At 36.9% G+C, this 24,815-nt stretch overlaps 1 protein-coding gene across 1 annotated transcript in view; it reads right to left on the bottom strand.

The window, feature by feature from the left end:
- Positions 1 to 9,337: 9,337 nt before the first annotated feature.
- The window catches only part of LOC116563126 (cyclic AMP-dependent transcription factor ATF-4-like), a 38,890-nt gene continuing 23,412 nt past the window's right edge, over positions 9,338 to 24,815 (bottom strand). Inside the window, exon 2 of the mRNA XM_032295677.1 lies at positions 9,338 to 10,086. Coding sequence (XP_032151568.1) covers positions 9,430 to 10,086 — 657 coding nt within the window. The 3' untranslated portion in view covers positions 9,338 to 9,429. The remainder of the gene's footprint in view (positions 10,087 to 24,815) is intronic.

Genomic DNA, 24,815 nt, shown 5'->3' with positions numbered 1-24,815 from the left:
CCAGATGGGTTCACAGCTGAATTCTACCAGACATACAAAGAGGAGCTGGTACCATTTCTTCTGAAACTATTCCAAACAATACAAAAAGAGGGAATTCTTCCCAAATCATTTTATGACACCAACATCATCCTGATTCCAAAACCCGGCAGAGACTCAACAAGAAAAGAAAACTTCAGGCCAATATCCATGATGAACATAGATGCAAAAATCTTCAATAAAATACCGACAAGCCGATTACAACAGCACATCAAAAAGCTTATCCACCATGATCAAGTAGGCTTCATCCTGGGGATGCAAGGCTGGTTCAACATACGCAAGTCTATAAACATAATTCACCACATAAACAGAACAAAAGACAAAAGCCACATGATTATCTCAATTGATGCAGAGAAGGCCTTTGACAAAATTCAACAGCCCTTTATGCTAAAAACACTCAATAAGCTAGGTATCGATGGAACGTATCTCAAAATAATAAAAGCTATTTATGACAAACCAACAGCCAATATCATACTGAATGGGCAAAAACTGGAAGCATTCCCCTTGAAATGTGGCACCAGACAAGGATGCCCGCTCTCACCACTGCTATTCAATATAGTATTAGAAGTTCTATCCAGAGCAATCAGGCAAGAAAAAGAAATAAAGGGTGTTCAAATAGGGAAGGAGGAAATCAAATTGTCTCTATTTGCAGACGACATGATTGTATAACTAGAAGACCCCATCGTCTCAGCCCCAAACCTCCTGAAACTGATAAGCAAGTTCAGCAAAGTCTCAGGATACAAAATCAATGTGCAAAAATCACATGCATTCCTATACACCAATAACAGACTTAAAGAGAGCCAAATCAAGAACAAACTTCCATTCACAATTGCCACAAAGAGAATAAAATACCTAGGAATACAACTAACAAGGAACGTAAAGGACCTCTTCAAGGAGAACTACAAGCCACTGCTCAACGAAATAAGAGAGGACACAAACAGATGGAGAAACATTCCATGTTCATGGTTAGGAAGAATCAATATCGTGAAAATGGCCATACTGCCCAAAGTAATTTACAGATTCAATGCTATCCCCATCAAGCTACCAATGATCTTCTTCCAAGAACTGGAAAAAACCACCTTAAACTTCATATGGAACCAAAAGAGAGCCCGCATAGCCAAGTCAATTCTAAGCAAAAAGAACAAAGCGGGGGGCATCACACTACCAGACTTCAAACTATACTACAAGGCTACAGTAATCAAAACAGCATGGTACTGGTACCAAAACAGAGATATAGACCAATGGAACAGAACAGAGGTCTCGGAGGCAACACAACATATCTACAACCATCTGATCTTTGACAAACCAGACAAAAACAAGCAATGGGGAAAGGATTCCCTGTTCAATAAATGGTGTTGGGAAAGCTGGCTAGCCATGTGCAGAAAGCAGAAACTGGACCCCTTCCTGACACTTTACACTAAAATTAACTCCAGGTGGATTAAAGACTTAAACATAAGACCTAACACCATAAAAACCCTAGAAGAAAATCTAGGCAAAACCATTCAGGACGTAGGTGTAGGCAAGGACTTCATGACCAAAACACCAAAAGCATTGACAACAAAAGGCAAAATAGACAAATGGGACCTAATCAAACTCCACAGCTTCTGCACAGCAAAAGAAACAATCATTAGAGTGAATCAGCAACGAACAGATTGGGAAAAAATTTTTGCAGTTTACCCATCTGACAAAGGGCTGATATCTAGAATTTACAAAGAACTAAAACAGATTTACAAGGAAAAATCTAACAAGCCCATTCAAAAGTGGGCAAAGGGTATGAACAGACACTTTACAAAAGAAGACATATGTGAGGCCAACAAACAAATGAAAAAATGCTCATCATCACTGGTCATCAGAGAAATGCAAATCAAAATTACATTGAGATACCATCTCACGCCAGTTAGAATGGCGACCATTAAAAAATCTAGAGACAACAGATGCTGGAGAGGATGTGGAGAAATAGGAATACTTTTACACTGTTGGTGGGAGTGTAAATTAGTTCAACCATTGTGGAAGACAGTGTGGCGATTCCTCAAGGACATAGAAATAGAAATTCCATTTGACCCAGCAATCCCATTACTGGGTATATATCCAAAGGATTACAAATCGTTCTACTATAAGGACACGTGCACATGAATGTTCATTGCAGCACTGTTTACAATAGCAAAGACCTGGAACCAACCCAAATGCCCATCGACGATAGACTGGATAGGGAAAATGTTTCACATATATACCATGGAATATTATGCAGCCATCAAAAACGATGAGTTTGTGTCCTTTGTAGGGACATGGATGAACCTGGAAACCATCATTCTCAGCAAACTGACAGAAGAGCAGAAGATCAAACACCGCATGTTCTCACTCATAGGCGGGTGTTGAACAATGAGAACACATGGACACAGGGAGGGGAGCACTACACACTGGGGTCAGTTGGGGGGAAATAGGGGAGGGACGGTGGGGGGTGGGAAGCTGGGGAGAGATAGCAAGGGGAGAAATGCCAGATGTAGGTGATGGGGAGGAAGGCAGCAAATCACACTGCCATGTGTGTTCCTATGCAACAATTTTGCATGTTCTTCACATGTACCCGAAAACCTAAATTGCAATAAAATAAATAAATGGGGAAAAAAAAGAAATTAAAGTATACCTAAATAAATAAGAATTTGCACAATTTGCATGAATTGGAAGAGATAATTTTATAAAGATGTAAATGTTCCCCAAAGAAATTGATAAACCTAATGTAATCCTAAACAAGATTCAGTAAGCTTTTTATTTGGCGGGCGGGGAGTGGGGCGAGAAAATTAACAACTTAATTGTAACACTTTTAGGGAAAAGGAAAAAAAAAACTCAAAATAACAAAACATTCTTGGAAAATAAGAATAAACTCAGAGAATTTACGCTACCATATTACATGGATTACTGTAAAGCCAATGAGGACAGTGGGAATTTGGTACAAGACAGACATACAGATTAGTGGAAAGAAATAGAGTCCAGAAATAAAATCATACATATGTGGCCAAAAGCTTTTCAACAAAAGTGACAAGGCAACTCAATGAAAGAAATAAAAACCACTTCAAAAAAAAAATAATCCTGCAACTGGAAACCCATTTTAAAAATAAATAAGCAATGAGCCTCACTCCTATGTCAAACTACATGGAGGAATTTTTAAATTAAAATTACATCATAATATGTGCATATATTTGCCTATTCTATAGGTTGTCTCCTTCCTCTGTTCATTGCTTTCTTTGTTGTGCAGAAGCTTTTTTTTTTTTAGGTTTGATAAAATACCATTTGTCTGTATTTACTTTTCTTGACTGTGCATGGAGGTTTTATTTTTAAAATCCTTGCCTAGAGCAATGTCATGGAGCTTTTCCCTGTTTTCTGCAAGTAGTTTTGTACTTTGGGATCTTACATTTAAGTCTTTGATACATTTTTAATAGTTAATTTCTGTATATCATGAAACATAAGGGTCTATTTCTGTTCTTCTGCATGTGAATATCCAGTCTTCCCAGTATTGCTTTGGGGAAACTGTCATTTCCCCATTGCACGTACTTGACATCTTTGTTGTTTATCGTTTGTCTATAGTTGCATGGATTTATTTCTGGGTTTTATATTCTGTTCCATTGGTCTGTGTTTCTGTTTTTATGACAGAGCCATGCTGTTTTGGAGATAACTGACAGCATAGGAGAATATATTTGCAAACTATCCATCTGATAAGAGGCTAACATCTAAAATATATACAAAACTCAAACAGCTCAACAACAAAATGTTCAAACAAAAATGTACAAAGGACCTGAACAGAAATTCTTCCAGAGGAGACAAATGATCAACAGAAAAACATTACTAATCTTCAGAGAAATGCAAATCAAAACTACAATGGGATATCAACTCACTCCAGTCAGAATGCCAACTTTTAAAAAATCAAAAGATGACAAGTGTTAGCAAAAATGTGGTGAAAAGGGAACTCTTACACGCTGCTGGTGGGAATGTAAATTAACACAGCCATTATGAAAAACAGTATGGAGTTTCTTCAAAAAATTAAAAATGGAACCACTGTAAGATCCAGAAATATCATTACAATTGGGTATATAGTCAAAGAAAATGAAATCAGTATGTTGAAGACATATTTGCACATCCATGCTTATTGCTGCAGTATTCACAATAGCCAACATATGTTATCAACCTAAATATCCATCAACAAATGAATAAACACACGCGCACACACACACACACATACACACACACACACAATGGAATACTATTCACCCACAAAAAGAATGAAATCCTGTCATTTATGGCAACATGGATAAACTTTAATGACATATGTTAAGTCAAACAAGCCAGTCACAGAAAGACAAATATTACATGATCTCACTAATATGTGGAATTTAAAAAGTTGTTCTCACTGAAGTAGAGAGTAGAATAATGGTTACCAGAGGACTGTAAGGGTTAGGGTGAGGGTGGGTGATGGTTAGAGATTGGCCAACGGGTACAAAGCTACAATTAAATAGGAAAAATAAGTTCCGTCAGTCTGTTCCATAGTCAGATATATTGTATATTTCAAAATTCTTAAAAGACAGGTTTTTGAATGGTGTTACAAAGAAATACTAAATGTTAACAAATTTCTCAACAAAGAAATAAATGTTTAATGTAATGGATATGCTAATTACTCTGATGTGATGATTGCACAATTTATACATGTATCAAAACATCATGTTGTACCCCATAAATATGTATAATTATGTAAAAATTAATAAAAAGATAAAATTACACTACAGAACTAAATATAAGAACTAAAATAATAAACCATCCAAATAAAAATTTAGAATAATGTCTACAATATGTGTACAAAGATTTCTTAGTGTACAAAAGGCAATACACAGAAGAATTATTTTTCCCCATTCTGTCAAAATTTAAAACTTTTATCCAAGACACTGTTAACAATGAAAAGACAATCCATCGTCTGAGAAAAAGTACTTGCAATACTTATATTTGAAAGATAATTTTTATCTTAAATAGGTAAAGAATTTCTACAAATCTGTAAGTTGGCACAAGTTTTGACAGACACTTCATCAAATAAGATATTTAAATGGTCAAAAATTACGTGAGAAAAATTTTTTAATTATAAATTATTAGGCAAATTCAAATTAAAATAACAATGCAATACCACTTCACAATAACTAGAAATTTAAACATTAAAATAATGATAACATCAAATGTCAGATACAAAACAAAAAGAATTCCTATAGATTGCCTGTGAAAGCATAAGGTGATACAATTACTTTAGGAAACTTTTTGGCAGTTTAAGTTTGAATATACTCCTAACCCAACGAGCCTGAAATTCTAGTCTAACAAGAAATAAAAATGTCCACAACGTATATGTACAATATTGCTTATAAAAGCCCTATTTATAGTAGCCAAAAACTAGGGACAGGGGTAGTCAATTTCTATATATTATGATATACAAATGTATCAACTAGAAAAACAGATAAATTGTATTATATTTATATAATGGAATACTACTCATCAATACAAAGGAATGAACCACAATAAATGCAACATCGATGAACCTCAAAAATATGTTCAGTAAAGAAGTCAGACACAAAAGAGATAATAATGCATGTTTACATGTATATGAAATTCACATACAAACTAATTTATGGTTATTTAAATCAGGACAGTTGTGACATGTTGGAATGAAGAATGACTGGAAGTGGGCACAGGGAAACATCCAGGAGAAAAAAATTCTATGCTGTGATCAGGAGGTTGGTTAGAGATACACATAACTGTATTATACAATTGATATCTATATTTACTGTATGTAAATTTTACTTCTATTTTTTAAAAATTGTATTATATTCTTAACCATAAAACACAAAACAAAGAGCTTTAGGACATATATTATAGCTAAAATTAAAATCTGACCAAAAATTGGGACAGCAATGAGTAGGTATTAATTCAGAGGGGAATAAAAAGAAAATGATATGAAAAACAGAAGATATCAGAATAAGAAAATTAGAACACTGGTTCTCAAAGGATATCTAGCAGCAGTAAGCTATAAACTTGTTAAAAAATGGAATTGTCAACCATCATCCCAACTTAATCAGTGACTGGAAGTGAGTCCAGCAATCTGTATGTTAACAAGCGTCCAAGTGATTCTAATGCATGATACAGTTTGATAAGCACTGAATTTGAGATTCAACCTATGAAATCTATCATCTGACTAATATACCTTCCAGAAGGAAAAAAGAGACACTATTGGGAAGGATATTATCAAGAAATGAAATTACAGTTTCTAAATAAACAAACATGGTCTCTAACAAAAAATGCAAAACAATAAAAATACAAAAGCAAAAACTCAGGTCAAGACATATCATCATGAAAATTTTGAACATCAAATATAAAGGAAATATGTACTACCTTCCAAAGAGAAATATCAGCACTGAAACTAAAATTAAATAACTTTAAATGTGCAATATTAACACCAAAAGCTTGACAGAAGTAGAACAATACTACAAGATTCTAAGGGAAAATAATTTCTTATCTATGATTCTATATCTCAATCGCTAAAAAGTAAAGCATAAGGATATAATAAAGGCACAGCTATTTAAGCAGTCTCAGAAGTGTCATTCCTTCATCTCTCTTTCTCAATACATTATTAGAAGATACGCTCCTCCTGAAAGAAAGCATAAGCTGACAGAAAGAAACATATTCCAGATACAAAAGAGAGAAACAGATAATCCTCAGGATGATTCTGAAGAAAAGTTCCAGGGTAAATCTTCCGCTTATCTTGCATAGAAGCTGTGTGGAAGGCATACGCAGCAACCCTTTAAGATTATAACATTATGAGAGAGGATTCCAGAAGGAGTTAGGCAGTGAATTTAACAATATGATAAATAGTACTGAGAGGTTTGGGCAATTCTGTTGAAGTGCTTGGGGAAGATTAATAAAGGAGATAAAAATGCCAAAGGAATAAAACAAGTAGGCAATTGTCAACTCTAGGAAAACAATCAAAGTTTATAAAGGAAAAGAGATTCAACCCCCACACTGATACATAATAAGACTAATGTCTTGAGATGAGTCGTACTGATCTAAAGTTTTAGAGCAAAGTTGTTTCAGATTAGGACCAGAATTCAAGTATATTTTGTCTTTTTGTCTGTGATTACACAATACTAGCTTTGTGGATGCCACAGTGCCAGTGAGATCAGCTCTTTGGGGTTCCATTGTGGCTGATATTTTGGACCATAATATAGGATTTTATCTATGCTCTTTATTTTTTTTTAATTTTATTTATTTATTTTTTTTTTTTTGAGACGGAGTTTCGCTCTTGTTACCCAGGCTGGAGTGCAATGGTGCAATCTCGGCTCACCGCAACCTCCGCCTCCTGGGTTCAGGCAATTCTCCTGCCTCAGCCTCCTGAGTAGCTGGGATTACAGGCACGCGCCACCATGCCCAGCTGATTTTTTGTATTTTTTAGTAGAGACGGGGTTTCACCATGTTGACCAGGATGGTCTCGATCTCTTGACCTCGTGATCCACCCGCCTCGGCCTCCCAAAGTGCTGGGATTACAGGCTTGAGCCACCGTGCCCGGCCCTTCTATGCTCTTTATATATATTCAGGTTAAGTATCCCTTATTAGAAATGCAAGAACCATAAGTATTTTGGATTCAGATCTTTTTGGATTTTGGAATATTTGCATATACATAACTGAGATATCTTAGAAATGGGACCCAAATCTAAACATGAAATTCATTTATGTTTCAAATACGCCATATGCAGACAGCCTGAAGGTAATTTTACACAATATTTTTCTTAATTTTGTGCATGAAACAATGTTCTGTGTTTTGACTAACTCATCACATAAGATTAGGTGTGAAATTTTCCACCTCTGTCACTATGTCGCCATCAAAGAGCTGTGAGTTTCGAAGCAACATGGATTGTGAATTTTTAGGCTAGGGATGCTCTATATGTAGTACACACTTGATTTATGCTCTATGTTGTCTACCACATAATTGGCAACATACTTCATTCTTAGTTCAAATATATATTTATTTTTTCAACAGTCATTTAATGAGAGTTTCTTAAAGCACCAGAATTCCAGCTTAAGTTCTTTAGGAGATAACAGATAACAAATGTAGTCAAGAGGAAAGAGAAGTTTAAGGTGATGTGGTAGCCAGATGTATGAGTAAGTGACTTCCAGGGTAGTCAGGGAGGGTTTCAGAGAATTAAAAATGTACTTTGTTCAAAACAGATAAAATTAATATTGCTGTATTGATATGAATTATATTTTGCCCATAAAATCCAGAGAATACTAATGATATAAGATGGAAACCTAAATAGGTTTGGTCAATATGGACCAAAGCAGGACTCTGAGTTAAATAGAATCATGAAGAAAGCAAAGTTCCGTCTTCAAGGGATAACTCCTTATTTTGGTTCAGAGTTTTGCAAGTCACTTTTATATCCACTCTCTCATTTAATTTTCACGATAATCCTGCAAAGTACTGTTATTTCTGTTTTATAAATGGGGCAACTGAGACCAAAACGATGTGACTTTTCCAGGTTTCAAGGTAGAATTTAAGGCCAGGTACTCATAATTTCAACCCTTTTACCTTCCTCATAGTCACCTGTTTCATGCAAGCTCTCATCCTTCATTAGCATCTCTTCTCGCCTACCCGCTAAGCATTCTCGAATGTCAGAACTTATTCTGTCCAGTCTGGAGGTCTCTACAAGAGGCTCAGAATCAGCTGTTAATTTCTTCCGACTCCACCTTCTCTGAAATTTGTCTCCCTGGCATTTATTTATTAAGAATAGTCAGAGTCATTTACGGAGACATCGTGGTAGTCTGAGAGGCCATTCCAGATGGATGTCTATTGCAAGAAATATTAAATGGCCCTACACTTTTGTTTCCCCCTCCTATACTTTAACTGGTATATGACAGACATAGTTTCCACTTAATATGTGCAAGATACTGTATTACAAGCTTGTATTCATGCATTATTAATTGTTTCCTTTAACAACTATCTATTGAGCACTAATTCCATGCAAGACACATTGCCAGATGCAAGGAACACCATGTTGTACAAGATAGGGTCCTTGCTTTTATTCAAATTTATAGTCTCATTTAATCTAATTCAATCTTCTAACTAGGCCCATCTCTATCAAGATATATGTGTATTATTCCTGTTTTGCAAGTTCAAAAACTGAGCTTTGTAAAGGTAGATTGACCTGCATAGAGTAGCATAAATAGTAAACAAACACTGTAGTCCAAACTCAAACCTAGCTGTATCTGATTCAAAGCCATGTGGTTATTTTTTTTTCACTACAAAATAATTTATTCGAACACACAGCTACAGCGAGAGACTCCTATGTACAAGCACCTTGCGCTCCTGACTACCCTCAACTAGGGGACCCTTTTCTTTCCCCTTGCCTTGCAGACCTTTTCTATCAAATCTTTCAGGTATTGCATCTCCTTGGCCAGGGAATCTGCCCTCTCTTTTAGAGCCTCATTCTTCTTTTCCAGCTCCTTGCACTCCCCAGTGAGGGCCTCCTGCTCCGCCCTCTTCTTCTGGCTGTACCTAGTGGCTGCTGTCTTGTTTTGCCCCATTTTTTTGAGTTTCTTATCCATTTTCTCACCCTTTACTTTTGCTGCTACCATTTTCTCTCCAGGAGGGTCATAAGGTTTGGGGTGGGCAGAGTCACAGAGGACACCTGGAGATGGGAGGCTCCTATTTGGGGAGCCCCTGGCAGAGGGGCTATGCTGGGGAGAGCCCAGATAGAACTCTGGGCTCATATCAATGCCACTATCATTATCTGAGGGAGCGTCTTCCTCCTTTATGCACTGCGGGATCATGGCAATGTAAGCAGTAGAGTCTGGCTTCCTACCTCCTTCAGAGATATCCACTTTGCTGCCCAGCTCTACACTAAAGGAATGATCTGGAGTGGTGGAGAGGACCCCTGGGGATAGGGGAAGAGGTTGCAAGAAGGTGAAAGGGGCAACCTGGTCAGGTTTTGTTAAACTTTCTGGGAGATGGCCAATTGGGCCATGTGATCTTAAGAGCTAATCCTTAAAAAGCATCTCAAAAGGATGACTGAAATAGCAAGGTTTTCAAAAAACTAAAAAGGGCAAATAAGGGTGAGAATGCAGCAGGGCTCATCTTGATAGTGATAATTACCATCTTGGCCTGTGCATATTAGGTGATCATCTAGGTCTTTTATACACATTACATCATCTAGTTCTTCAAGACAACCTCATGGTGTAGGTATCATAGATTTCATCCACAGGTTAGAAAATTAAGGTTCAGTGGGGTTAAACGATGTTTCCAGGCCATACAGTGGGTTAGAACCACATCTGGGTCTCAGGCATAGGCCTCCTTAACTTCAAATCCTTTGTTCTTAATTACTAAGGCACACTGTCTTTTGAGTAAGAGGTTTTGCTTTGAGACTTTTGCTCCATCCGTGTTCTTCTGCTTGACCAGATTAAAACTACCAGGGGGCACACTCACTCTCTTTACTTCCCTTAAGTTGTCTCAAACAGTGTAACATTCACCTGAAAAATAGGACAGCAAAGTCCCCCCTTAATCCTGGCCTGCCATGAGCAGGGTCCAGTCACTGGTTGAGTCACTTTTGCCCTCTGGGCCTCATCAGATGTTCAATCTGGTCACCAAGAGTTATGGCACCAGTGAGGGTGAGGAGAAATGCTTAGACTATGACCTACTGATTAACAAAGCTGACAATCACACAGCCACCAGAAGCTTCTCACTCTTCAATTGAAGCAGGCAAAGACAGAGCCACCGTAGTGTTCAGATACTTGGAAGGATACTGGAGGAGGTGACTTTCAGCATTTGTGTCAGGAGGTAAGGCCAGCAGCAGGAGAAGCCACCACATGGGAAGGGAAGCCACCACAGGATTGTTGTAGGTAACAGGGAGAAACATGGTGGGAACCAAGATGGAAGGAGTGTATAGAACTTACTGGATTATTTTTCCTAATAAAGTTTCTATTGAAAATAGTTTCAAGCTTGAACAGCTAGCATTACCTGGTAGCAAATTTTTCTGGATTCTGGGTGGGGACTAGAATGAAGAAGAATTATTAACAATTAACAAGGCTCCCAACAGCAATCTGCTTTTTGTCTTGTGAACAGCTCCCGACACAGAAATTACATGCCCAGCAAATTACAACCAGCCAGGTAGGACAGCAATAAGGCTCTGAAAAGCTCCTTTGTACTGAGGAAAGAGGATTATTCCTCAATTATATTTCGTCAAACTTTTCCACTGTCCTTCCTGTCCTTCCTCGATGTCTCAGTGGGTGCTGGAATAAACAAGCCAAATCTGGTCATAGTAGTGTTGCTTTACTACACTAGTGGAAAATTTTGATTTTTTAAAGACCTCAAAGGTAACTTCTTACTCAGCATACACAATTTAAAAAGAATGTCAAAGGACTATGTATACAGAAAGTATCGTGTTACAAAGAGGGTCCCCTCTGAACTGTCTCACACACACACACATCTCAGGGGACTCTGGGCCTGTTTTCTCAGCTGCAAAATGAGATGGTTGCCCCAGGAAAAACCTCATCCTTATGCTTTTCAGGTCTGACATTCTGTCGGGATAGTAATACATTAAACTTTATTTACCTCCAAAGGCTTGCAAGTAATAAACTTTCAGTAAAACCCCAAAATAATCCAGAATGAAACTTTAATAGTTATCTAATCTCAGATACCTTAGAGAATATCAGTTAGGAACAGGGATAGAAAATTGGAACAAAGAAATAACAGCCTTGATATTTATTGTCCTCGCTTATCTGTCTAACGCAGGGCTGAGGAACATTTTTGTTTGTTTTAGTTCATCAATTTCTTTTGTTTAGAGTAAGTACATGTTCAACAGAATAGAAATGAATGTTGTTTTATTTTCCCCTAACAACATCCAAGGATGTGGCTTCATGATTGCTTTTCTGTTTCTGTTGTTCTTTGCCATTTATAATGACTGCGACAAAGGGAAAAGAACCAATTGAGAATGATTAACAGCATAAAAAGCAATGCTGAGATTTTGTTCTAGCCGATTCAAAATTTGAAGATTTGGAGATTTATGCTTGCCTGCAAAATGCTGCAGTGAAACACTAAGAACTCAGAACAGTTAGGATGACAAACTGTGAAATCACTCAGAGAGGGAGTCATCAGCAGGTGCTGGGGCTGAGATGGATAAAAAGAAAAGATGCATAGACCGAGTCCTATTTCTCACACCTTCTGTAGTTTATGGTTTACTAATGAAAGCTTCTTGCATTAACCCTGGCCTGCAAAAACCCAGGACAGGAATGGAATGGCTATTTTTCAAGGCCATGCAATAAAAACTTGATTGAAAGCAGTTACACCGAGATTAAAATCAATAACATGGTAAAGAGCACATTGCATTACATATAGCTACATAGTTCGTGCTCAATAAATAATACCAGAATAGCAGCAGCAGCAGCACTAGTGGTCAAAGTAGTCATATTAGAAGTGGTGAGCATAGCAGTAACTATTATTATGTTATTAAGTAGGAGATGGAAGACAAGGGCACTACTGGGGACAATCTCCTTTTCCCCTCTTGCTCTCCAGTATCAAAGAGTCAAGAATAATGGGCGCTTTAGTAGAAGAAATAAAGGGATTTAGAATCTACATGCCAGGTCTTACTGCAGTTACTTATATATACTGTCTTATTTCTATACTCCATATGGTAGGTAACTTCAACTGCATGTTACAGATGAGGAAACAGGGTCAAGGAGTTGAGAAAAATTCGTCAAATTTGCACAGTTGCTAAGTGGAGCAAGTTAGGATGTGAAGCCTGATATGCGTGGTCTTAACCATCATAGGGTCCCTAATCTGTATATCCTAAAATTTCAAGGAGAGAATGACCCCAGTCTGTTACTTGTTTTACCACACAACAAAGGTATTAGGTAGGTGTTATCCTCATTTTAGAGTCCAGAAAAATGAAGTTCTGATTGGCAAATGACTTTCTCAACATCACACAGACCGGAAGTGGCAGAGTTGAGATTGGAAGACAGATCTGTCTTCCACGATTGTTACAACGGCCACAATCTGGTTGTAACAAGCCATATTAATGGTGGCGGTCATTGCCAATTTCTCTCATCACCCATACCTACCCTGCTGCCAAAGCCTGCTTTGTACCCTGACAGCCATGTGTTTTAGGGAAGATCCTTCCTCAATCCTTTTGACCGATGGCCCTTATTCCATGCATATTGATTGAGATAACAATGGGTGTGGACAAATTTGAGCCTCTCTTAATGTGCAGTAAGGCCAGGTGGCGGAGACCAGGGCAACAACAGGTACAACCCTCAGGTCAACACTGAAAATGCTATCAGAAATAGTACTGAGCAGTACAGGATGGCAGGGATTCTGTGGGAAAGAAAACAGGCAGAGATGGACGTGGCAACCTCTGGAAATTTGTGGAGACACAATATCCAGGAATTTCTCAAAGTGAAATTGACAAAGCAAATTAGCAACCAAAAGATCAACTTAAAATCAAAGTACCACACATACCCAGTTGTATTTTTTTTTTCACAAAATTTTTCAGTTATAAAATCTCTCTGCAATGTTATCTCTCAGTGGTAATTTTAATCACTATTATTTTTCTTAAGGAATACATGTCTGGCTAGATCATGGGCTAGTACTCATCAATCTAACCAGCTGTACAGTGAGGGCAATGAGAAGCTTTAGCTTTCCTCTTTCTTCTATGGTTCTCAAATGTGCTGAGCAACTAAGGGAGCAGGTTACAGGTAGAGACGTAGTTCCTCAGGTATTCAGAGAGATCACCTTTTGTATTTTTAGTTTATTGGGTAATGTGATGGGGTCAGATTGTTTACTGTTAATCTTAGATACACTGACTACTCATTGTAACCTTGGGCAAGTTTTCTGAACTTGTCTTGGTCACAATATGCTTTGCTATAAGTATTAAATGAGATAATCATGAAGGTAAAGCACTTACCACACAGTAAATGATTGATAGGTGTTAGCTATTATTTTGATCGTTGCCTTGCAGGGGTTCAGGATATGGAAATGTGTTAATCATGCTCTTGTGGTGATTTAGGTGTTTGTTAGATCTAATGGGGGCAGGACTAGAGGAGAGGAAACTGAGTTATGAAAACATTACAAAGCAAAGCGGATATTTGCCTATGCCAGTAAAGACAGTATTCAATCATCCTAAAAGATCCCTATTGGTTGCAGTGTGCTCTCAATCTCTTGGCTTGGTTAAAAAAATGTCTTAAGTCTTAGATAAGAAAAATGCTTCAGGCTGGGCTTTGGAGCCTTTGCGTGAGGATAGTCTGAAGACTTTTCCTTTCTCCTCCAACCGCTGGCCACTTGGGAGGTCTGAGCTTGTGCATCAGACAGAGAAATCCTTGTACCTTCAGCTGTCCTTCCACCATATCCACCACCTCCCAGTGGGGTAGTCCTTGTCTTCAGCTAATATTTTAGCAACTTGCAATCTCCATATAGAAAAAAGCAGCAGGAGAAAAGCAACTTTGAGTTCTTCATCTGAGCTTTCCACTGAAAGCCAGCTTCCTTTGCTTACTTGGTAGCTAACAGATTTCTGGCAACAAGAATCGCTAGCTTGTTTTTCAGCAACCCAAATGTTTATTGTCTAAACAGGCAGAGTGTGGTAGAAAGTATGCTACATAGAGGACTTCAAAGACAAGTGTTTCAGGCTGTCCACCCTTGCAAGGACTACTTTAACATCCTGAACCTCAGTTGTCTTACCTGGTAACATTAGAATGAGACAACCTATTTCAATGGCTTATTATGAGGACTTATATTCTCAATAATGTAACTGACAATATTTGCCTAAAGAACCTACTCAGATGCCTGTGGAATCTAATGAAAATTAGTGAAGACTTGAAATAAATCTAATTTTTTGCTTGTGGTGAAAGGAAACATCTTCTGATTAACTTCTTCCTGGGGCAACACTGGTCGGGGCACTGTTACTCTCTCCCAGCTAAAGATCCATCTTGCTTCTTAACAGACCTTGAGGAGCCCATGGTCACTTTCACCTCCACCTTCCTGAGATGCCACAAGGGGGAGCACTGATCCTTATAGATGACCTTTCAATGTGCACTTTAGTCCATTTTTGCCCCACCAGACATTTTCTGGTGTAAAAATGTTTTCTTCCTTAAAAGCAGATAGATGCAAGAGGAATAAAGAGAAACTTAAACTGAGCAAGGAAAACACCATAGTTTTGGCTTTGTTCTGACACTGACTTGCTTAAGTTCCCTAACCTCTTTTAGGACTCACTTTTATTTGCAAAATTTATTCAGAACTTGCCAGGCACTCATTTAGGTAATAATGATTCAGAAATGAAGAGATTTAGTCCTGCCTTCAAATAATCCACAGCAGGATGGATTAAGCAGACTTGCAAACCCACAGTTACAAAGCAAAGTGATAAGTGTTAGCAGTGAAAGATCAGACATTAATAGGAGGAAGGTGCCCCTAGGGTTTCTTAAGAATCATAAAAAGCTTCACAGACAAGGGAAAGCTTAACTTCAAATTTGGAGGAGGAGCAGCAGCTTGGTAGATGAGAAAATGAAGATAAGCATTACAAGCAGAGAGGATGAAACACACAACCATGGGCATGAAAGAGGACAGGTCAGTTTATTCAGAATACGTTTAGGCGTAGGATCAGAATTCTGATCCATTGGCCTGTGAATACTTCATGTATGATATTGTACACATGTTCATGTATGCACTTTTCAGTGGAGAAAATCCAGTTTGTGATCTGATCATATTCTCATATTGGTTGGTGACAAGGGTTATGTAAGTATATACATACACACACACACACACAGACACACACACACACACACACACGCATGCACAGTTATATGATTTCTAAAGTCGTATAATCCACTCTGTCATTCTATTATATTTATTCACAACGTTAAAAATGTGCATATAAAACTTCTATTCATGCATCTCAAGGGCGTCTGTCTCCAGTTCTTTTCTTATTTATGCCATGATTTATATTTGGCTGATTAACTATTACATACCCTATTCTTACACTGCCTCCTTTATAACCTCCCTTGAAATCTGTTTTTGTTTTAAGACCCCTGCTTTCAAAACCCTTCGACAATTTCAGCTCTGTCTCTATATGTTACAGTCTCTATATGTCTCCACATCTTTTTTAAAATTTTATATATATACTAAATTGTCCAGTGATTTAAAAAATAGATCTAAACAGCAGACAGGAACGTAACCACAATTCCATGTGAATTCCTCATTTTCAGACTGATATGGTTTGGCTGTGTCCCTATCCAAATCTCATCTTGAATTTTAGCTCCCATAATTCTCACTTGGTGTGGGAGGGACCTGGTGTGAGGTAACTGAACCATAGGGGCCTGTTTTTCCTGTGCTATTCTTGTGATAGTGAGTAAGTCTCACAAGATCTGATGGTTTTATAAATGGGAGTTTTCCTGCACAAGCTCTCTTGTCTGCTGCCATGTGAGACATGCCTTTCACCTTCCACCATGATTGTGAGGCCTCCCTAGCCATATAGCACTGTGAGTCTATTACACCTCTTTCTTTTGTAAATTGCCCAGTCTTGGGTATATCTTTATCAGCAGCGTAAAAACAGACTAATACACAGACCTCCACCTTCCCCTATCAGATTTTTTTCTGCCAGCTAATCATCCTGCTTTTTATTTCACTGACTCAATCTGTTCCTGTATATGCTTACTCTGCTAGACTTCCTGTTACTATCAAGTAAACTCTTCAATTTCAGTACTGCAGCACTTGCTTCTAATTTAAGGATATTTCTCTAGTACTGTCCACTCTTTTCCCACATCATCTTGATTCGCTACTGAATTCCTCCCACTACCATTCAAACATAGCAAAAGATTTCTGATTTTAAGAGAAAATCTTCCCTTTATCCTTCCATCTCTCTTCTACAGTAACCCCATTGATTTGTTTTCCTTTATGGCAAAACTCCTCAAAAGAGTTGTCTCCATTTCTCACGTCTATTTGTTATTTTGAATCTACTCCAGACATGTCTCTGTCCCTAGCAGAAATCAGGTACAATAGCAAATTCTCTGTTCTCATATTAGAGGCATCTTGGTATCCATGGGGAATTGGTTCTATGACTCCTGCAGCTACCAAAATCTATCAGGTTCAAGTCTCTTATATAACCTCCCACATACACACTTTAAATCACCTCTAGATTACTTGTAACATCTAATGCAATGTAAATGCTATGTAAATAGTTGTTGTAACTTTAGAATTTGCATTTTTATTGTTAAATTATGATTTATTTAAATATTTTCAGTCAGAGATAGGTTGGTTGACTCTGAGGATGAAGAACCCCAATAGATAAAGGAATGACTGCATTTCATTCAACAGCAGCACTGTTATACTCAATTATTCCCATCTTTTAAAACACTTTTCATTTTGGGGAGGACAGTTCATTTTTCCCATTTCTCTCCTACCTCACTGACCCCTTCCTATCTTCTTTGATGGATTATTTTTATCTTCACCTCTAAAAGATGAAGTACCCCACAATTCATAACTTTTTACTCTTCTCTAACTACACTATACTCTTTTTCTAAATGATTTCCATAAATTATAAATACTTATCTTCAGTAATGTTCCTAAATTTTTATCAGAACCTTGGACTTTTGCCATGAACTTCAGAATCATGAGTTCAAGTTCTTAATTGACACTTTCACTTAGATGATAAACAGGTAACTCAGTTTAAAAAATTTTTTCTATCTATACCACAAACCTGCTCCATCTTCTATCTTTGTAAATGGTACCATAACTGACCAAGTTCCATAGATCAAATAAATATCTTAGAATCATCTAGGACGTCTTTCTTCTTTCATAGAAACGCACATACAATCTGTCAGCACATCCTCTCAGCCTTCCCTTTGAAATACACCCAACGTCCAATTCATTCTCACCATTTCTGCTGCCACCAGCCTGCTCTAAGGCATAATGGTCACCAGGACCCCTGCAACCCACAATAGCCTTCTAGCTCTTCTCTGTGTCCACCCTTTTCTCTTTAATCCCAAGCAATGAATGGAATCCTTTATAATGTAAATCATGTAATATCATTCCCTGCTATCAACACTCAAAATGCCTCCCAACTAAAATTCTTACAGTGGCTCACAGGGAAAAATATAGACCCTACGTACTTCTCTGAACTATATTCTATCAGCCTCCCTGTTTCTCCTATTTGAGTACTTCCCAAATGCACTCCTACTTCAGTCTCTTTATGTTATAGCCTTCTCTACCAAGGTGATATTTAACAGAAAATTTATGACACTCATTTTCACTTCATTCAGTCTCTGCTCAAATATAACCTTTCTTATGAGTCTTGTAGGACCCATCTAAAATAGCACCTCACTTTTCTCTTTTTTCATTCCTAGAATCATCCATATGATACTATTTAATATAAATGTTCATGGTCTATCTCCTCCAAATACACAAGTCTTTGAAGCATGAACTTCTCTCTAATTCAGCACTGTATACATACACATACACCAGTGCCTGGTGTATGGTTACCCATTAGTGAGTATACATGAAATGGATTAGAGAGAGCAGAGGTGAATGAGTCTTTGAGACAACCTGAATTTAGGTCTTATCCTCAAAGGGTTTCTAACTGAGGACATTGACAAGTCACTTTGGCCATTTGTATCAGAGTATATAAAATTAAAAGACATGGAGCTGAATGGATCAAAAAAAAAACAAGACCCAATGATCTTTCACCTACAAAAAAACACGTCATCAATAAAGACAGACAGACTGAAAATAAAGGGATGGAAAAAGATGTTCCATGCCAGCAAAAACCAAAAATGAGCGGAAGTAGCTATACATATATTAGACAAAACAGATTTCAAGATAAAACTGTAAGAAGAGACAAAGAAGGTCACTATATAATGATAAAGGGGTCAATTCAGCAAAATGATGTAATAATTATAAATATATATGCTCCCAACACTGAAGCACCCAGATATATAAAGCAAGTATTATTAGAGCTAAAGAGAAATAAACCTCAATACAATAATACCCGGAGACTTCAGCATCCCACTTTCATCACTGAACAGATCTCCGAAACAGAAACTCAACAACAAAAAAAAATCAGACTTTATTTGTACTATAAAGCAGATGGACCTAATAGATATTTACAAAACATTTCATCCCATGGCTGCAGAACACACATTTTTCTCCTCAGGACATAGATTATTCCCTTGGACAGACCATATAGTAGGTTGCAAAATGTGTTAAAACATTAAAAAATTGTAATGATATAAAGCATCTTCTCTGAACACAAGGGAATAAAACTAGAAACCAGTAACAATAGAAATTTTAAAAACTATACAAACATGGAAATTAAACAATATGTTCCCAAATGTCCAGTGGGCCAATGAAGAAATTAAGATGAAAATTGACAAAAATTTATTGAAACAAATGATAATGAAAACAGAGCATAGAAAACCTGAGGGATACAAAAAAAGCAGTATTAAGAGGGAAACTTATAGCAGTAAGTGCCTACATCAAAAAAAGAGGAAAAACTTCAAAGAAATAGCCTAATGATGTATCTTAAAGAACTAGAAAACCAAACGCAAAATTAGTAGAAGGAAATAAATAACATCAGAGAAGAAATAAGTGAATTTGAAATGAAGAAAGTAATACAAATGAAAAATGAAACAAAAATTTAGTTTATTGAAAAGATAAAATTGACAAACCTTTAGCCACACTAAGAAAAAAGAGAGAAGACCCAATGAAGTAAAATCAGAGATGAAAATGGAGACATTACAATTGGTATCACAGAAATTCCAAGGATCATTAATGGCTACTGTGAGCAACTATAAGCCCATAAATAGAAAAATCTAGAAGAAACAGATAAATTCCTAGACACATGCAGTGTACCAAGACTGAACCATAAAGAAATTAAAAACCAAAACAGACCAATAACAAGCAATACAAATCGAGACCATAATAAAAAGTCTTCCAGTAAAGAAATCCCTGGACCCTGATAGTTTCACTGCTGAATTCTACAAACATTTAAAGAAGAATTAATACTAATCCTACTCAAACTGTTCCTAAAAATAGAGAAAAATAATTTTTTTTAACAGCGTTTTGCTCTGTCACTTCAGCTGAGGTGCAGTGGCACGACCTAGGCTCACTGCAACATCTGCCTCTCAGGTTCAAGCGATTCTTGTGCCTCAGCCTCCCAAGAGCTGGGACTACAGACCTACACCCAGCTATTTTTTGTATGTTTCGTAGAGGCAGGGTTTCACGATGTTGGCTGAGGCTGGACTGCGCCAGGATCATGTCACTGCACTCCAGCCTGGGTGACAGAGCAAAACTCTGTCTCAAAAAAAAAAAAAAAAAGTATTCTATCTTTCTCTGTTTTCACATTCCTTACCTGAAGTGATTCACCCACCTTGGCCTCCCAAAGTACTGGGATTACAGGCATGATCCACTGCACCTGGCCAAGAAAGAGCGAATACTTTCAAACTCATTTACAAAGCCAGTATTATATGGATGCCAAAACCAGACAAAGACACATTTTAAAAAAAGATCATAAAGCGATCTTTATGAACAAACTACAGGCCAATATATCTGATGAATAATAGTGCAAAAATCCTCAACAAGTACTAGCAAACTGAATTCAACAACATGTTGAAAAGATCATTTGCTGTGACCAGGTGATATCCCAGGGATGTAAGGATGTTTCAACACGTAAATCAATCAACGTGATATACCAAAAGAAGGAAGGATAAAAATCATATGATTATTTCAAGATGCTCAAAAAGCATTTGAACAAATTTAACACTTTGTGATAAAACTCTCAAAAAACAAAGTACAGAAGGAACATATCTTAATGTAATAAAAGCTGTATATGACAGACCCATACCTTGTATTGGATTTAATGGGGAAAAACTGAAAACCTTTCCTCTTAAATCTAGAACACAACAAGATGCCCACTTTCACCACTGTTATTCAATATGGCATTGGAAATCCTGGCTGGAGCAATCACAGAAGAAATAAAGCGTATCCAAACTGGAAAGGAAGAGGCCAAACTATTCTTGTTTGCAGATGATATGATCTTTTATTTAGAAAAACCTAAAGATCGTACCACAAAAAATATAACTGATAACCAAATTCAGTAAACTTGGCTCAGGATACTGGCCTCCAGCTCCATTCATGTTCCTACAAAGAACATGATATCATTCTTTTGTATGGCTGCATAGTATTCCACGGTGTATGTGTACCACATTTTCTTTATCCAGTCTATAACTGACGGTCATTTAGGTTGATTCCCTATCTTTGCTATTGTGAATAGTGCTGCAATGAACATATGCATGCATCTGTCTTTATAATAGAATGATTTATATTTTGGGGGGAACAGAAAACCAAATACTCCATGTCCTCACTTATAAGTGGGAGTTAAATGATGAGAACCCATGGACACACACAGGGGCACAACACTCATTGGGTCTTTTGGAGGGTGGAGAGTGGGAGGAGGGAGAGGATCAGGAAAAATAATAAGTGTTAGGCTTAATACCTGAATGATGATATAATCTGTACAATAAACCCCCATGGCATAAGCCTGCCTATGTAATAAATCTGAGCTTGTACCACTAAACATAAAAGTTAAAAAAATAAAAATAAAATTAAAAAAATAAACGTTAGTATTTTTTAAAATTCAGTAAAATTTTAAGGACACAAAATCAACATACAAAAATCAGTAACATTTCTATATCTCAACAGCAAAAATCTGAAAAGTAATAAAAAAGTTATCCCATTTAGAATAGTGACAAATAAAATTAAATAGCTAGGAATAAAAGAAGTGAAAGATCTTTACAATAAAAACTATAAAACACTGATAAAAATTGAAAAGAATACAAAAAATAGAAAGATATTTCATGTTAATGGAAGAATCAGTATTGTTAAACTGTCTATATTACCCACAGAAATACACAGATTCAATTAAATCCCCATCAAAACAGGAATAACATTATTCACAGAAATAGAAAAAAAATCCTAAAATTTCTACAGAATCACAAAGACCCAAAATAGCCAGAATTATCCTAGGCAAAAAGAACAAAACTGGAGGAATTACATTACCTGACTTCAAATTATACTACAGACCTATACCAAAGCAGCATGGTCCTGGCTTAAAAACAGACACACAGACCAAAGTAACAGAACGGAGAACTCGGAAACAAATCTAAACACCCACAGTAGACTCATTTTTGACAAAGGTCCTAAGAACATACATCAGAGAAAAGACAGTATCTTCAATAAATGAGACTGAGAAAACTGGATATCCCTACATAAAATAATGAAACTTGATCCATCTCTCTCACCTTATACAAAAATCAAATTAAAATGAATCAAATACTTAAATCCAAGACCTCAAACTATGAAACTACTATGAGAAGACACTGAGGAAACTCTACAGGACACTGATCTGGGCAAAAAAGTTTTAGGCAATACCCTATATGCACAGGCTACTAAAGCAAACCTGAAACTAAAAAGCTTTTGCATCGTAAAGGAAACAATCAACAAAGTGAAGAGACAACCAACAGAATGGGGGAAAATAATTACAAAATACCTGTCTGATAAGGGATTAATAACCAGAACATAAAGGAGCTCAAACCACTCTAATAATCTGTTTTTTAAAAATGGGCAAAATATTTAAATAGACATTTCTCAAAAGAAGATCTACAAATGGCAAACAGGCATATGAAAGGTGCTCAACATCATTAATCATTAGAGAAATGGAAATCAAAACTATAATGAGCTATCACCTCACTCCAGTTAAAATGGATTTTATCCAAAAGTCAGGAAATAACAAATGCTGGAGAGGATATGAAGAAAAAGAAACTCCCATACTCTTTTGATGAAAATGCATATTAGTACAACCCCTATGCAGAACGGTTTGGAGATTCCTCAAAAAACTGAAAACAGGGCTACCACGTGATCCAGCAATTCTGCTGCTGGGTATATACCCAAAAGGAACAAAATCATTTTATAAAAGATACATCAATATGACCATGTTTGATATAACTCTGTTCACAATAGGCAAGATTTGGAAACAACCTAAGAGTCCATTAGCAGATAAATGGATAAATAAAATGTGGGACCTATCCACAATGAAGCACCGTTCAGCTATTAAAAAACAATGAGATTCTGTCATTTACAACAGCATGGAAGGAAATGGAGGTCATTATGAAAAATGAAATAAACCAGGCACAGAAAGACAAGCATCTCGTGTTCTCACTTACCGGTGGGATCTAAAAATCAAAACAGTTGTACTGATGGACATACCGAACAAAAAGATGGTTATCAGAGACTGTGAAGGGTAGTGTGGAATGGGGTGGAGGTGGAGATGGTTAATGGCTACAAAAAAACAGAAAGAATGAATAAAACCTAGTATTTGACAGCACAACAAGGAGACGAGTCAAAAATAATTTAATTGTACATTTATAAATAACTTAAAGAGTATAATTGGATTGTTTATAACACAAAGTATAAATGCTCAAGGGAATGAATATCCAATTTCCCATATGATTATTACACAGTACGTGCTACCACCAAAAGATTTCATAAACCCATAAATATTTACACCACTATGTACCCACAACAATTAAAAACACAATTTTAGAATTGATAAATTAGGCCTTACTAAAATAAAAATTTGTTCTGTGAAAAAACTAAGAGAATAAGAAGATAAGCTGCAAATGGGAAGAAAATATTTGCAAACCACACAAATACAACAAAGAATTGTATTTAGAACATATGCAAAGAGGTCTTCAAATCTGACAGTTTAAAAAAAAAAAAAAAAAAAAAGAAACCCAATTAGAAAATGGACAGAAGGCATGAATGGAGACATTCCACCAAAGAGCATAAACAGATGGCAAATAAACACATGATAATATGTTCAACGTCAGCAGCCACTAGTGACACACAAATTTAAACCACAATAAGATACTATAACATAACTGTCATAATGGTTAAAATTTGTTTATGATGTCATCAAATACAAGAATTTAGAAAGACTGGAATCAAACATTGCTGTTGGGAATGTAAAATGTTAAGCCACTCTTGAAAACAGTTGGCAGTTTCTTATAAAATTAAACATGCAGCCACTGTAAAACCCAGCATTTGTGTTCTTGGGCACTCTCTCACCACTCCTATTCAATATACTATTGGAAGTTCTAGCCAGAGCAATCAGGAAAGAAAAAGAAATAAAGGGTATTCAATTAGGAAAGGAGGAAGTCAAATTATCTCTACTTGCAGACGACATGATTGTATATCTAGAAGACCCCATCGTCTCAGCCCAAAATCTCCTGAAACTGATAAGCAACTTCAGCAAAGTCTCAGGATACAAAATCAATATGCAAAAACCAAAAGCATTCCTATACACCAATAACAGACTTAAAGAGAGCCAAATCGGTCAGGCGCGGTGGCTCACGCCTGTAATCCCAGCACTTTGGGAGGCCGAGGCGGGTGGATCACAAGGTCAAGAGATCGAGACCATCCTGGTCAACACGGTGAAACCCCATCTCTACTAAAACTACAAAAAATCAGCTGGGCATGGTGGCGCGTGCCTGTAATCCCAGCTACTCAGGAGGCTGAGGCAGGAGAATTGCCTGAACCCAGGAGGCGGAGGTTGCGGTGAGCCGAGATTGCGCCATTGCACTCCAGCCTGGGTAACAAGAGCGAAACTCCGTCTCAAAAAAAAAAAAAACAAAAAACAGAGAGAGCCACATCAAGAACGAACTGCCATTCAGAACTG

The sequence above is a fragment of the Sapajus apella genome, unplaced genomic scaffold (genome assembly GCF_009761245.1).
Source record: "Sapajus apella isolate SASKATOON/1434 unplaced genomic scaffold, GSC_monkey_1.0 scaffold34, whole genome shotgun sequence".
Lineage (NCBI taxonomy): Eukaryota > Metazoa > Chordata > Mammalia > Primates > Cebidae > Sapajus > Sapajus apella.
Note: the sequence above shows the minus strand (reverse complement) of the source record. Positions and strands in the feature narration are given on the sequence as shown.